This window comes from Malania oleifera, chromosome 2 (genome assembly GCF_029873635.1).
Source record: "Malania oleifera isolate guangnan ecotype guangnan chromosome 2, ASM2987363v1, whole genome shotgun sequence".
Lineage (NCBI taxonomy): Eukaryota > Viridiplantae > Streptophyta > Magnoliopsida > Santalales > Ximeniaceae > Malania > Malania oleifera.
In genome coordinates, this window is record NC_080418.1 from 38,004,840 (window position 1) to 38,022,058 (window position 17,219).

Consider the following 17,219-nt stretch of genomic DNA (forward strand, 5'->3'; position numbering starts at 1 on the left):
AGGGTAGGTGAGGCGGAGGAGGATGGAGGGGAGGAAAGGGGCAGGAGGGGGAGGAGGGGAGGAGTAGGAGGAGAGGAGGAGCAGGAGGAGGAGGAGGGGGAGGAGGAGTTTTATTATTACTTTTATTTTTATTTTTACTTCTATTTTATTTATTATTATTATTATTATTTATTATTTTCATTATTATTAATATTATTTTTAATTTTTATTATTGTTAGTATTTTTATATTTATTACTACTACTATTATTATTATTATTATTTATTTCTGTTATTATTATTATTATTATTATTATTATTATTATTATTATCTTTATTATTAACATTATTTCTATATTCACTTTATTATTATTATTATTATTATTATTTTTACCTTATTATTATTATTATTTCCTTATTACCATAATAAGTAGTTATACTCATATATATATTGTTTCCAAAAAGAAAAAATACCATAAAATACAAAAAACCAAAAAAGGAAAAGAGATGGGTTAGGGTTGCTAAAGGTTTTTATATAAGGGAGCAGCGCACACACAGCCAGAGGACACAGCCGGGGAGGCCATTCTAAAAAAAAAACCTAGCCTCTCCATTCTTTCCCTCAGCCGCACGGAGGCTCTTGCAGCTCTGCCCTCATCGCTCTCTCCCTTTCTCTCTTGGGTCTCTCTCTTTCTATCTCCATTCTCTCACAGCAGCCTTGCACCATCTCCCTCTCTCCCATTCTCCCACGCACACAACCCTCTCTGACCATCCTCTAGAATCCCATCCAGCCGAGCCCCTCCATCTCACTGTCCCACGACCGACATCCTCCATCCACGGGCTTCTCTGTCACACCCGGCCTCCGCCACAAGCCAGATAGCCGCTGCCAACCCCATTCGAACACACCAAACAGCAGCAGCTCTCGCTTCTTCGACGGCAACAACTGTCAACCACCACTGACGCCGGAAGAATTCTCTCCGTCATCGCCGCTCAGACGTCGTCGCCTCTCCGTTCGTCATCCATCTCACAGCCACCCGAGACCTCTCCAGCAGCACGCCTCTGTCCCAAGAATACAGCAGACTCTCTTCACGCCGCCAGCAGCGGCAGCCATCAGCACCAGCTCCAGCTCCAGCCGAGGCTGTCTCCGGCCTCTCCAGCAGCCACGGCCAGCCACCACCCAGCAGAGCCACTCTTGCAGTAGCCGTGAACTCCCCCTGCAACTCCGGCGAACCAGCAGCTCCTTAGCCAGCCCCTGTTTCTGCAACCAGCCGAAGGTCCGGCAACCACGCCCCACCTGCTGCAACTCCGACGGGATCCCTCTGTAAGTCCCTGCAAGTCCCTGTACCCATGAACACTATTTCTCACACACACACAATACACATATATATTTATATATTTATTAGTGTTAATATATATATACACATATATTGGTTTTGTTTGGGATTTTAATACTTAAAGTTTAAATTTTTTATATATTTGCATCTATATGTATATACTATATTAACCATATTAGTATTATTATACGTATATTATTGATAGTAATATTGTTATTATTTATATATTATGTTATTATATTGTTTTGTATATCATTATTAATAATGTTATTATATTGTTTGTATATTACCATTAATAGTATTATTATATGATTTGTATAATATTTCTAATATTGTCATCACATTATAGGTGTATTGTTATTATTAGTATTATATGATTTATATATCATTATTAGTAATATTATTATATAGTTGGTTTATTAATATTAGCATTATTATTATATTAGTATTAGTATTACGTAGTTTGTATATTATTATTAATTACATGATTGCGTTATTCTTATGTTACTGGTTTGTATATTACTATTAGTAAAATTACGGTATGGTTTGGATTGTTATTAATATATTAATTATCATATTGATTTTATTAGTATTAGTATTCTATTGTTTGCATATGGTTGGTATTATTATTATGTAGATTGTTTTATTATTGTTATATGCTATTATTGGGTTTATTATGTAGATTGTTTCATTATTATGTTTAGGTTTATATAGTTGATTTGCAATATAATATATATTGGTTACGGTTAGCATGTTGATATATCTAGTAATATTGTGTTTAGTATTTTAGTATATTTGGCATGTTAGTTTTAAGGTATGTTCAATATTATAATGGATATTACATATTATATATTTATACTATCATATTTGTAGTATTTTAATGTACACAATATCATTTATCTTGGTAACCTTAGTATTTTGGGAATAGGTTATTATATTGTATATTAGGGTATATTTAAAATTGCTGCATTACTACTATATATTCTTAACATTGTCTATCATGTTTTGATTTATTGTATTCTCATATTTTGATTTATTGTATCTTGATGTACTTTTAGGGTTGAAATTGCTTCCATACAAATTATGTACTTAGGGTTTTGGTCATTATTGTACTCACTTTGTATTTAATATTTGTATAGTTAGGGTTGTGTATTAATTTTGGCAACCATTTTGTATTTATTATTTTCAGCAATACCTTGTTTCCATAATTTCATTATTTCTTTACTTGTGCATAGGTTTCCATGTTTTAATTTGAATTTTGGTTTATCTTTTTTTATCAATTATTTCCATATGGGTGTAAAGGTACTTATAGGATGTTAGGGGTGTATACCATTAGGAAGATTATTATTATTACCTTCTATTTATAGTGTATTATTATTATTATCATGTGTGAAATTATTATGTTACCATTATGATATTTAGAATATGTATTTATTGTTAATATGTGCGTATTAATATTATTTATTATTGTCATTATGGGATTACTACTATTAATATTAATATCATTATTATTATTATCATTAGTACCATTATTATTGTTTTTACTATTGTTATTTATTATTATTATTATTATTATTATTATTATTGTTATTATTATTATGTTCATTATTATAATGATTATTATTATTTTATTTTATTATATATATATTTTTTATTATTTATTAAATATTTTTAATTTTTATAATCCCTATGATTTTATTGCGGGGGTATGAGCCTGTGGGCATCACGTACCCTAAACTCTGAGGGAATATATGTATATATTTATTTATTTATTTATTTTTCCTATGTATTTATAACTCATAAAAGGAGTAATTTAAAGAATTATTAGATTAACTTAGGGATAATTTTAAATTAATTAGGTACCGCTCGTAAGAACGGGCGCGTAGGGGGTGCTCGTACCTTCCCCTCGTGTAACCGAACTCCCGAACCTAACTCTGGTAATGTAGACCTATTTTACCCCTAACGGGGCAGTTATCACGTGTTCTAACCACACTAAAGGTTAGTGGCGACTCCGACATTCCATGTTTTTTCATGAAAATATTAAAATGATTTTAATTTCGCCGCCCGGGGCACACGCGCTCCCGGGACGTCGCGACAAACTTGATCTTGATATTGTAAATATTGTTAAGTTAATGCTTATTGTAAAAGGGAGTCTTTTTAAGGCTCATTCAATTTTTTACTCCTTATTTGTCATCATTAAAAAGGAGAAGATTGTTGACCTTATAAGACTTAGAATCTTATTTTGATGATAACAAATTAGAGATACTTAACATATTTGGTTAAGTGATGATATTTTAGGCCTCAAGCATGTGAATACAAGGTCAAGTGCTCACAAGGAACATTGAAAGCTTTTACTCCAAAGAAAGATGATCAAATGAAGCTTAAAAGAATATTAAGACATAAATTCAAAGATGATCTAACAAATCTTGAAGATCATGAGAGCATGAATGAGAACTTATTAAAGTATATTGATGCTTGAAGACAAGATGGAGTCAAAGCAAAAATATCATGGAAGACTTCAAAGCTTAGAGTTTTAGGCTTTAAGATCTTGATATAAGTACTTCATGTTTAAATATCTTATGGAAATATGTTGAAAGCTCTTTAGGGGTAATTATGGACTTAGAGATCTTATTTAAAACTTTGGAAAATGTTTTCTAAGAAATCAAAGCAAGAGAGCAAAAAGAATTTTTGAAAACTAAAATGAAAAACCAGAAAAGGGTCTGCCCAGACGACTGAGGTACACTGCCAAAAGCCTGAAGAGTTGCCTCAAAAGACTGAAGTTTCACTTCAGTCTACTGAAGAATTAGTTCAGTCCACTGAAAAATTTTCTATTGGAATACAGAACAGGTAGTATACTCTCAAAAGACTGATCCCTCAGTTTAGTCATCCGACCCTGTGTCCAGACTAAATTTTTCAGTGTTTTAAGGTACTTCAAAAGACTGAACCCAACACTTCAGTCTACTAAACATTGTCAACGGCTAAATTTTTTAAAATGTTTTAAAATCCAAATAAAGGTTTCTTGTACCTCAAAATTTATGAAAACTTGGGAAATACTCTAAGTAATCTTGGGCAACATTAAATTACTTTTGAAAACTTATAAATACATGGTTTTAGCAAATTAAACTTACCAAGAAATTGAAAAATTTGTTCATAAGATGAAAGCCATCTTGATCTCTAAAAGCTCTCTCTTGCTCTCACTCTTGCACAACTGATTTGCTGAGAATTCTGAAGTGCTGAAGCAACCTTCTCTGATCTCTATACTTTTGAGTTGCTAATTCTCATCTAGAGAAGATCCTGGTGATAAATTTCATTGAGCTTCAATCTATTTCAATTTGATATTTGAATATTGAAGTATATAGTGTTTGAAATTGTACTAATTTGCTCCTATGAGGGTGTTATTGTACGCAGAGATTATTTCTTGTATTCTTGTAGTATATTGACGATTCCAAGTTGTTGGATCGTTGGACCGAGCATGGGGTATCGCTTGAAAAGACATTGTTCTAGCCTATTGAAGGAGTGACCAAGCGTGGGGTATCGCTTGGAGAGACATTCTTTTAGCCTATTGAATGAGTGACTAAGTGTGGGGTATCGCTTGTAACGGTTTGTTCCGCCCGAAAAGGAACAGTATAGTGGAATCCTTAAGTGGTATTGGCCTAAGGAGAGGATGTAGGTTGGGAATAAGCCGAACCTCGTAAAAAAAGTGGTGTCATTCTCTTTCCTTAGTCTCTTTACTTTTCAACATATATAAATTGTGTGGTGTGTATGAGTGCAGGTTGCTAGAAAAACAAAAACTGAGATTAAAAGAAGACTCTTAATATAAGAAAGTATGTTTTGATTAAACTTTTGTGGAAACCTAAAAGGGAATACGTTGTTTAATTCTTTGCGGAAATCTTAATTAGGAGAGTGCAAACAAATTTCATTCAACACAGTGCTTACATATATTCACAGGACTACAACCAAATACCTTGAGCAGAAAATTGCTAAAGTGCTGTAGATTATATTTTGATTGGATATTTTGTGATTGATTACTTTAGTTGTTGATTGGTTGGTTGATTGTTTAAGTTTTGGTTTACTTGTGTTGTGCTGAAGTATTAGTTTGTGGATTGAATAATTAACTAAGTTTTTGCTGTGTTTGATAAATCAACAAGAGGTTAAAGAATTCATAAAAAGAACTAAAATTTTAATATCCCAATTCACCCCCCTCTTGGGACAACTCCTTAACTTTCAGAGATGATTTGGCTACATGACTTCTTAGATGAATTGGGTAAGAAGGAGGGGTTGGACATTCTACATAGTGACAGTCAGAGTGCAATTTTTCTTACTAAAAATTTGATTTTTCATTCAAAGTTGAAGCATATACAGAAAAAATACCACTTTATTTGTTACCTTGTTGAAGATAAGCTGGTAATACTTGAGAAGATTTGTGGATCTAAGAACCCGGGAGACATGTTGACTAAGGGTGTCACTATTGAGAAGTTGATGTTGTGTGTAGCTTTAGTTGACCTTCTAGCTTGAGGATAGGAGGATGAGTTGCAGGGATGAAGGATTGTTCTTTTGGAGGATTGCGGTTGATGTTGGTGATTGAACTAGTCTCCAAATGGGAGATTTATTAGGATTTGTGGAACCTAATTGTATTTGATTCGGATGATGACCCGACCTAAAATAATATTGCATGGTTTTTTAATGAGAGATTTGTCTGAGGCTTATTTCTTTTGGAGGATTGCGGTTGATGTTGGTGATTGAGCTAGTCTTCAAGTGGGAGATTTGTTGAGGCCCAAGCCTCCGCTCCATGGATAAGCCTCTTGGGGGTGCGGGTGCAACGGTCTCGGGAATATTTTTTTTGGCCCATTTGGTAGCCCATTGTGAATCCTGTGTGCAAGATATAGAAACCATTATTTTGATGATTAGGGTTTTAAGACGCATTTTTTGAGTGAGAGAGAGAGAGAGAGAGAGAGAGAGAGAGAGAGGAAACACTGTACTGCCGCACTTTGTATTTTAATAGTGAAATCCCTACAACTCTATAAATGTAAGCAAATTGCCGAATCACGTAAATACTATCTTGTGCATGTGATTATTTCCTTTTTTTTTAGCGTGTGTTTTTCTCTATTTTGTTTCTCACAAGTTTTTTTTTGGAAATTTTGTGTTAATTTCCCTACATTGCTAGGAAGTAGAATGATGCTTATTAGTGCTTCCTTGACCAACATTCCCATTTATTACCTATCTCTTTCCAAATTACCTTTTAGGATGGCTAGAAAATTGGAAAAAATTAGGAGGGTTTTTTTTATGGTTTGATAGCAGGGAGAATAAAAGGGATGACCTGGTTAGTTGGGTAGCTGTTAGGAGGCCTAAGTCTAAAGGGGGCTAGGGACTTCATAATGTGATTGCTAAAAACATTTCTTTAATTGGAAAACGGTTATGGAGGTTTCATTTAGAACCTGATTCCTTATGGCATAAGGCAATAAAGAGTAAATATGGTTTGAACAGGATTGGGTGGGAGTCCAAAGGAAGTGGCAATGCTATTCATGCAAGTCCGTGGAATTTTTTTTTTGTGGATGATAAAAGAAGAATTCATTAATAGAATAAAAATATAAAGTTAGGAGAATAAGACATCTCCTTAACAAAGTCTAGAAAATCCAGATAAAAAATTAAAAAACATAGAGAAACAAACTATAAATTATAGAATAAAAGAGAAAAAACCACCACAAACTGACACTTTTAACACAAAACGTCAATCGCATTGAATATCAGAAAAGCTTAACCCCTTAAAAAATTTCCTCATCCTACCCACCAAAGTAGAGCCAAATAATTTATATTTTCGCAAACCAGCAACTGAGCCAACTTCTTCCCTAAAAAATGTGTGCATTACGCTCCATCCACACCCCACCCCTCCCTTCACCAAAAAAAAAAAACACATTTCCAAAAAACTGTCCTTTCCTTTTTCTAAAGTCATTGCCAAAAAATCCTCCACTGTCTTAGAACTCACTCAAAATTCACCTTAAATACCGAATAACTTATTCCAAACACTCCAAGCATAGTCACAATGAATGAACAGATGAGGCAATGATTTTAAGCAATTAAGGCAGAGAACACATGTTTGGAGATATATAGCCTTCAAAGGTCTCCTAACCTGCAACAAGTTATTAGTATTAAATCTATCAAGCGCAAGCAATCAAATAAAAGCCTTAAATTTAAAGGGGCCTTTGGTCTTCCAAGTGTGACTATGGAAAGGAGAAGAAAAGTTTGACCTATTCAAAAAAACAGAAAAATATCTACACAAATAAACCCTCAAAGGATCCAGAGACCAAGACCATCTATCCTTCTCTAAACAAAATCGACAGTTGCTCGATAAGACTAGCAAAGAGGATAGCTCTCCCATCTCCCTATCATTTAACGACCTACAGAAGTGAAAACCCCATGAAGGCAAAGGACCACCTGGATCAACAACAAAAGAAGAAATGGACTCATCCTGCCTCAAGCTTAGGCAACCCATTTACTCATTCCAAAGTGGGGATTGGGGATAAAATTTGTTTCTAGGAGGATATTTAGATTGGTAAGTTTTGTTGGAGCTATTGGTGCCAAGTTTGTTTAGACTATTTGTGTCCTTGAAGCACTAATTTTATTTTTTTTATTTTGGTGAGGGGTACTCTTTTCCTTAAGATTTTCATTTTTTTAGGAGTGTAAACAAAAGAGAGGTTGATGAATTAACATGCTTCCTGAGAGTGTTGCTTTCTTTCTTGGCAAATTTGTGGGAGGACACAAAGGCTTTGGATTGGGGACACTTTGGGATCCTTCTCTTCAAAGCCTTTTTTCTCAAATCTCACAAAATCGACAAACCCTAACCCTTTCTTGTTAAATAAAGTTGTTTGGAAAGCAAGATTCCATTTATAGTCTAGGAGCTTTCATTTGAACTCGCATACCCGATAAGATTAATAAGAATGATGTGTTACAGATTAAGAGACCTACAAAGCGCTCTGCCCAAATATTTGTATCTGGTCATTCAAGCAAGAGTTCTAGCCATTTATTTCTTCACGTAAGGTGGTGAGGCACATGTGGAACAATTTGCTTTCATTTTTTTGGAGAGGATTGGGTGGCTCTAGAATTTATCTTTGACTTTTTAAAGGCAAAGTTTTGGGGCTTCGGGAAGAATAAAATAGGAAGGAACTTTCGAGGCTCTGCAATTTTTTCAGTGTCGTGGGTGATATTGATTGAAAGGAATGCTAAATTTTTCGGAGAGATAAGGACCCCTCCTTTACCTTGGGAGAAAGTTACCCTTTAAGCCTCTTTTTGGGCACATTCTTTTGGGGTGTTTTAGGGTTTATTATTTTCTAATGTCCAATAAGATTTAAGGCAGCTCTAATGTAATTGTGTATCTCTGTTAGCTCCCTATTTTACCAAGAGGATTTCTTATCCTCCATTCTTTGTAACTATTCTGTTCATTAATAGATCCATTTTTGTCATTAAAAAAAGAAGAAAAAGAAACATTAAAAAATATATTGCAAGATCGGATGGTGCAGATCTAAACCTGCTCCCAAATTATATAACCTCTTGAAAATGTGTAATACTAGTAAAATGCAAGGTATTGTTGGGGTGGGGAATCCTGCAGCAAATCATGCCAACACAAAATACTGAATGCAGAATATAGCAAATAAAGCGATACTAAAAGCAGAATTTCACCTTAAGTTTAATTCTGCTTATTACAACGAGGCATTTACCTGTTGTGCCACGTTTACCTTGCTTCTCTGCAGTTCCATTAACTATTGTAGTCTAAGAACAGGGGGTAAAAATAGCAAAACTCAGAAGAGGAAGAAAAAAAAAAAATACATTGAGAGAAAACAGAATACAACGCAAGAATGAATCCAAATTCTCGCTTCCATGGCTAAATGTTTAACTTTTAAATAATTTAAAGAACATATAGAATAGCAATATTTGTGATTAAATTACAAAAACAGATTTTCCTACAGGAAATTCATTTTTCCTTGCAAAAATTTGAGGTAATGTTCATCTCTTTCTCTCTTTCTCCCTCTCCATCCTTGATTTGAATAAACACAAAATATTAAAGAAAATACATACAAAATTCATTCTTCAAACAAAGGCTGGTAGAAGAGCTTGTAAGCCTCCATCACTTCAAGATACCACATGGCCTCTCTATCTGGAAATGGTGAAAGATCAACCATCTTGTGAACCTGAATTTCAGGACAAATCAGCAGCTTCACTTGATTTTGACACAATATGAAATTTCATTCATACTGAACTAATTAAAAAGTGTCATAATGCAATGCTCACATGCACAGTGACGGTAGAATTTCTGCCTAAAATTAGGGGGAGGGGGTGGAGCTTGTGATTTCAACAATCACTTCATGTCCTCAACATGCCATTGAAGGTCCTTTCACCGACTAAGGTGCTTCAAACTGAAAGTACCAATTTGTATAACAAAGAGTTTGCAATGGATCTGGCTTGGGTATATGAGAACATTGAGAAGTCATTGAGGATTAGAAATTTGTACAAAGAACTGCTCAATTTAGGAGAGAAAACGCAGCACAGGTCACAGAGACAGCTAAAACATATTTTGAAGTAGCTCAGCTAGGGTGCATTTCCATATGAAAATCACTGTCCTTAGTATATTTTCTTTCACACACTATCTCCTAGAGCTGAACTTGAATTTGGTGGTTTTCATCTTAACTAGAGCTTGTTCCAAAATCCAATAGCATTTATGCATTACAATCACAAAGTTGAAGATCGTCGAACAACAAATCGAATTCAAATTTTTTCCATAAAAATGACATGAAACATTCCTGCACAATTATCAATAATATAGTCACAAAATCCAACCTTGCCACCAAATTTGCAAACCCAAAATTCCGAATAACAGCCATAAAAAGTGTCAGCGCAGGTGGACTCTAGTGAAATGCTTGTTCACTATCAATCAAATAGTGAAATGCTTGTTCAAATGTATGCACATCTGTATTAGCATGATCACATATATTCATGTAATGATAAGTGCCAATCATTTTAACACACATGTGGCTAAACAAACAACTTGCAGTTGACAGTTATAGGATGAATCTGCAATGACAATTCAGCAGTTAGTTGCAAGTGACAGGTGGCAGATTTCTGATAAGCTTCTTGGGTTAGTTAGGAGATGTGTGTTGTATATAATGTTGGTTGTTTGTTAAAGTCTATTATTATGATGATTAGTTTTCTTGAATATACAAAGATCAGGAGGAGAGATTGAAAGCTGAAAACACACCGAGGGGCAGAGTTCTTGAAAATATAGAGAAGTTGTGACTGTGAGGTGGTATGCATGTAATCTCAAGACTGATTGGATTCATCAATAAAGGTTCTTCCGTTTGGTTCTCATCGTGGATGTAGGCCATATTGGCTGAACCACATAAATTTGTGTTTTCTTTTAATTCCTTAAAAACAGTTAGTTCTCTTTCTTTGTTGGTTCAATTCTGCAAGATTTACTTCAGTTTTGGCATCAGTTCTGATTTTACATAGAAGAACTAAGTTTCTAACAATTGGTATCAGAGCTTAATCACAATGGGGACAGCCAAATATGATGTAGAGAAGTTCATGGGAAAAAATGACTTTGGTTTGTGGAGGCTAAAGATGTGGGCTTTGTTGGTGCAACAGGGTCTTCAGGATGCTCTTCTTGGTGAAAAGAACATGCCTAGTTCTCTGTCTGACAAGGAGAAGTCTGAGATATTGCAAAAGGCTCACAGTGCCATCATACTTTCTCTTGGTGATAAAGTACTGAGAGAAGTGGCTAAAGAGAAGTCAGCAACAGCACTTTGGCTCAAGCTTGAAAGCCTATACATGACAAAATCCTTGGCCGCTCAACTGTACAAGAAAACCCAGCTCTACACTTTCAAAATGGCTCCAGGTACGTTTGTGGATGATCATCTTGATGAGTTTCACAAGATAATCTTGGATCTTGAAAACATAGACATAACTATAAGTGATGAGGATCAAGCCATTTTGCTGTTGAGTTCTTTAGATACCTCCTATGCTAACCTAAAAGAAACCATGATGTATAGTAAAGAGAGCTTGACTTTAGGTGAAGTCCAATCAGTTCTACATTCTAGAGAGTTACAAAATAGGGGGGAGTCAAAGAATGAAGTTGGAGAGTGTTTGAATGTAAGAGGTAGAACAGAAAAACGTGAAAACAAGAACAAGAATAACAAAGGGAGGTCAAAATCCAAAGGAAAAAGGTTAAAGTGCTTAAACTGTCATAAGGAGGGACATTTAAAGAGAAATTTTCCTGAAAAGAAGCAACATGTGGGGAAGAAACCAATTGATGAAGGTGATGCAGCTGTTGTATTGGATGGATATGACAGTGCTGAGGTATTAAATGTGTCTGATATTGATTCAGGAAAGGAATGGATACTAGACTCAGGCTGCTCGTTTCATATGTGTCCAACAAAGTCATAGTTTGAAACTTTTAAAGAAACTGATGGGGATTACGTCCTACTTGGCAACAACAAGTCCTGTAAAGTACTTGGCATCAGGTCAGTAAGAATAAGGATGTTTGATGGTATGGATAGGCTGCTCCAAGAAGTCAGGTACATAGCTGAACTTAAAAGGAATCTTATCTCCCTAGCCATGCTTACTCAAGCAGGCTGTACCTTCAAGTCAAATTCTGAGGTTTTGAAGGTAGCCAAGGGATCTATGACTGTGATGAAAGGAGTGGTCAAGAATGGGCTGTATACTCTCATTGGGAGAACCATTATTGGAGAAGCATCACCTGTGAAGAATGCTACTGATGATGCTGTCAAGCTATGGCATACGAGACTCGGGCATATCAGTCAAAGCGGGATCTTAGAACTGGAAAAACAAGGGCTGCTGGGCACAGAAATGTTGACTGAGTTACCTTTCTGTGAGCATTGCATTTATGGAAAGGCAACAAGAGCAAGTTTTGGGAATGCTAATCATAAAACTCAGAAAACCTTGGACTATATTCATTGAGACTTGTGGGGGCCTGTAAGGGTAACATCTCATGGAGGAGCTAACTACTTTCTGACTCTAATTGATGACTTCTCAAGGAAGGTGTGAATCTACTTCCTTAAAAATAAAAGTGACACCTTTGCCAAGTTCAAAGAGTGGAAGACTAGTTGAAAATCAGTTGGGCAGGAAAGTAAAGACAATGAGAACTGATAATGGCTTGGAGTATTTGTCTAATGAATTTAACAAGTTCTGTCAAGAAGAGGGTATAGCTAGGCACTGAACAATAAAGCACACACCTCAGCAAAATGGGTTGGCTGAACGTATGAATAGAACCATTTTGGAGAGGGTTAGGCGTATGCTATGTAACTCGGGTCTGTCAAAATCTTCTTGGGCAGAGGCTGTTGATACAGCAGTATACCTAATCAATAGGAGACCTTCTTCTGCTATAAGGTTCAAAACTCCACAGGAATTATGGTCAGGAAAACCAACTGGGTATGGCCATTTGCGGGTGTTTGGTTGTGTGGCTTATGTTCACTCAAAAACAAACAAGTTAGATCCTAGAGCTGTAAAGTGTATATTTGTGGGATACCCTAGAGGTATGAAGGGATACAAACTGTGGATTGATGCTCCAAGTTGCAATGTTTGATTAGCCGAGATGTACTTTTAATGAGTTTCAAATGGCTGGAAATCAAACAGAATGCAAGCAAGATCATAACAAAGACACAGGTCTGGACAGAATGCAGCTTGAGGAGTCCGAGAAATCTTTGCAACATCAGGTTGAGCAAACTGATGTAGAAGGGGAAGCAAGCCAAGGAGGGATAGAAGAGGAAACAAGCTCAGAAAGTCAGAATCTCCAAGCAGGTGGAGCTGATTCCTATGTTCTGGTGAGAGACAGACAGAGAAGGAACATTAAAGCACCACAGAGATATAGGCAAGCTGAACTCACTGCTTTTGCTCTGTCAGTTGCAGAAGAAATAATTGATATGGAGCCAAGATCCTATCAAGAAGCAATCAACAGCAAGGAGGCAGACAAATGGATCCTAGCTATGCAAGAGGAGATGGAATCCTTGAAGAAAAACCATACTTGGCAGCTGGTTCCTAAACCAGAAGCTAGTTGGATCCAAGTGGATCTACAAGAAGAAAGAAGGCATTCCAGGGGTTGAGGGTCCAAGGTACAAGGCTAGATTAGTAGCAAAGGGCTTTACTCAAAGGGAGGGAATAGATTACAATGAAATTTTCTCCCCGATGGTCAAGCACAGTTTCATTAGACTTCTACTTGCTTTTGTTGCTAACCAAGACTTGGAGTTAGAACAATTGGATGTCAAAACAGCTTTTCTACATGGAGAACTTGAAGAAGTCATTTACATGCAGCCTCCTGAAGGATTTGTGGATGAAACCAACACTAATCAGGTATGTCTCCTAAATAAATCATTGTATGGACTTAAGCAGTCACCTAGGCAATGGTATAAAAGGTTTGATGTCCACATGATTAAAATTGGCTTCAAGAGAAGTAACTATGATAACTGTGTTTATTTCAAGCAAGATGAAGGGGAAATGGTTTACCTACTGCTGCTGTATGTAAGATGACATGCTTATTGCTTGTAAAGATAGAAGAAAGATTGAACAAGTCAAAGGCATGTTAAAGTCAGAATTTGAAATGAAAGAACTCGGCCCTGCACAGAAAATTCTGGGAATGGAGATTGAGAGGGATAGAAGTAAGAAGCTACTGTCTTTATCTCAAAAGTCCTAAATCACTAAAGTTCTTAGGAGATTTGGCATGGATCAGTTGAAGATGGTTAAAACTTCCATGGGACAGCACTTCAAACTGTCAGTCACACAAGCACCCGAGACAGAAGGAGATAAGGAATTTATGACAAAAATTCCATATGCTAGCATGGTGGGAAGCATCATGTATGCTATGGTTTGTTCTAGGCCAGACCTGGCCTATGCAGTAAGTGTGGTCAGTAGGTTTATGAGCAATCCAGGCAAGCCACATTGGCATGCTATCAAATGGGTGTTTCAATACCTTACTGGCACTAAGTGTTTGGGACTGAGATATGAAGGGAATGAGAAGAATGGAAGGGAGATTCAAGGCTTTGTAGACTCTGATTATGCAGGAAATGTCGACACAAGGAAGTCACTGACTGGGTTTGTATTTACTGCATTTGGAGGAGCTGCTAGTTGGAAAGCAACTCTTCAATCTGTAGTTGCTTTATCTACTACTAAAACAAAATATATTGCGATGACTGAGGCAATTAAGGAAGCTATATGGCTGAGGGGAATATCTCATGAGCTAGGTATGTGCCAAGGTAATATCACTATCCATTGTGATAACCAAAGCACAATTCAACTTGCTAAGAATCAAGTGTTCCATGAGAGGTCAAAGCACATTGACATTCGGCTTCATTTTGTAAGGGACATAATAGCAGCTAGAGAAATCAAGGTTGTGAAAGTTCCAACTGAGGAAAATCCATCTGATATGATGACCAAGCCACTGCCAGCATCTAAGTTCAGACATTGTCTGGACTTGATAAATTTTAGGAGCTGCTAAGCCTCATGATGAGGCAAGTGAGACCAGTTGGGAGAAGGAGAACAGTGTGAAGGTTTAAAATGTTGTCAAGGTGGAGATTTGTAATGATAAGTGCCAATCATTTTAACACACACATGGCTAAACAAACAACTTGCAGTTGACAGTTATAGATGGAATCTGGGATGACAATTCAGTAGTTAGTTGCAAGTAACAGATGGCAGATTTCTGTTAACCTTCTTGCATTAGTTAGGAGACGTGTGTTATATATAATGTTGGTTGTTTGTTAAAGTCCATTATTATGATGATTAGTTTTGTTGAATATACAAAGATCAGGAAGAGAGATTAAAAGCTGAAAAAACACCAAGGGTAGAGTTCTTCTTGAAAATATAGAGAAGTTGTGACTGTGAGGTGGTATGCATGTAATCTCAAGACTGATTGGATTCATCAATAAAGGTTCTTCCGTCTGGTTCTCACCGTGGATGTAGGCCATATTGGCTTGAACCACATAAATTTTTGTTTTCTTCTTTTAATTCCTTAAAAACAGTTAGTTCTCTTTCTTTGTTGGTTCAATTCTGCAAGATTTACTTCAGTTTGGCATCAGTTCTGATTTTACGTGGAAGAACTGAGTTTCTAACAATTCAAATGCAAATGGAATACTTTGACATGAAGTGTTCGTAAAGCAATCTTTATTCCAAGAAATCCTTGCTGAATATGAACTCAAGATGATGACTATTTTAATATTATGCTAAGTGAATTGAAAACCAACATTCGGTAAAACAAGAGGGTCAATTCATGTAAGCTTATACAGTTATTTCCCCTGGACAATTCAATACATACACTGATGAAGATTTTCTCCCATGAAAATATCAATCCAAATTCAAACTCCACATTCATAACCTAGAAAATATTTAAAGAAAATCTCAATACATTAATATCGTGATTGAAAGGATGAAAAGGAGAGAATGGAAAAGGCACGGAGAGGGAGAATGAAAGGCAAGAAAGTGTGCTATCCTTTTCCTCCTTGTTTGATTGAATCGAGGAAAATAGGACACAGAAATGATTATCAGTTTCTTGCTTTTCTTCCATTTTCCTCTCACTTTCAGGGTAGTTTTTGAAATAAAAGAGATGTCTCACTTCCATCCATTTTCTTTCCTTCTTTAGCATCCCATCCTACTAAATTTCCACTTTCCCTCCAACCGAATCCAAAGATCAGAATCTAATCTTCTATATTCATTGATTTATGATAAATGAAGAACCCGCATAATGCTCAATCAAGTGAGGTTCCTCTTCACTTGAGATCCCCAAGGCAATGAAAAGTATACTCAGATTCTATTTTAGCATACAATGTAGAGAAACAAAAAGTGCCCAAAACCAAAATTCCAAAAACCGTTTAAGAGCAAAGCTGATAACTGAACCATAGCAAAGCAACATAGATACAATCTCCATTACAATATGCTCCTATTTGTCAAGAAAGAAACTACTTTTCATTACTATGTTTTAAAACAAGAGCTTATATATGTTCTGAAACACCCAAAGAAACATATTATTACTCTACAATAAAGAATACAGCCGAATCAAAAGATGGATAAGGCTGGTTTACCTTGATCATGGGGGGTTCACCAGTACTGACAAAGCATGCCCCAACAACCATAACATACATCCCTGAGAGAGAGAGAGAGAGAGAGAATGGGGGTAAATGTAAGCTAAGATTCAGAGTAGCAGCAAGAAAAATATGCGAAGAAACAAATGGTAAGATGCTTCGTTACTCTGGAATTTCAAATTGCGAAATAAATGATAAAATGCTCCAGTTGATGCTAAGATGGTTTTGGGGGGAGGCAGAGAGGGGGCAGCCGAACTAACCAATCTTCCACTCCCGAAGGCGGAAGTCGCCAGAGAGAGCGAGGCAGATGACGCCGGTGCCATCATCGAGGAGTAGACGGCCGTCGTCGGAAGCCGAGACCAAAACGCCCTACGCGGCGGCGGGCGTCGTCAGTGGAAAGCAGAAGAAAAGAAGAAAAGAGGGAGGGGAATGGAACCTGTAACCAAGCGCGTTGGAAAAGAATGCCGCCAAGATTCATGGCGTTTTGGGAGGGGGTTTGCCGAGCGTTCTTCAGCTGCCCGCACAGCAGCTTCAGCGCTGCTAGACTGTAATCCATCTCTCTCTCTCTCTCTGCCAAGTGCCAATAGCATAATACAAAGTATTATCAAATTTTAAGTAAATGTTGTAAAATTACTCGATAATTTTTTAAGCTAAAAAAAAAAAACCAAATACAAAAACATATAAACCTCTCATCCGGTTTCAAAAATTTTTAAGATATGAATATTTTCTCAAGTTTTAAAATTTTCACAAATTTCTTGAATATTTAAATTTTAAAATATTTATATCTTTTTTATAATTTAACAACAAGAAGGCAGTAAAACCATTCAAGAAGATTTG

The 17,219-nt window shown here is 36.2% G+C and overlaps 1 protein-coding gene across 2 annotated transcripts; it reads right to left on the minus strand.

Annotated features, from left to right (window-relative positions):
• Window positions 1–9,159: 9,159 nt before the first annotated feature.
• LOC131149368 (uncharacterized) lies at window positions 9,160–16,971 on the minus strand. 2 transcript variants are annotated; one of them, XM_058099757.1, is made up of 4 exons: window positions 16,819–16,971; window positions 16,643–16,751; window positions 16,383–16,444; window positions 9,160–9,491 (listed from the first exon to the last, which is right to left on the minus strand). In XM_058099757.1, the coding sequence occupies exons 1-4, from the start codon at window positions 16,936–16,938 to the stop codon at window positions 9,384–9,386; spliced, it is 399 nt and encodes a 132-aa protein (XP_057955740.1). In that variant the 5' UTR covers window positions 16,939–16,971; the 3' UTR covers window positions 9,160–9,383. The 2 variants fall into 2 exon arrangements, with proteins under 2 accessions (XP_057955740.1, XP_057955741.1); XM_058099758.1 differs by having other exon boundaries at window positions 16,549–16,954.
• Between the last annotated feature and the right edge of the window lie 248 nt (window positions 16,972–17,219).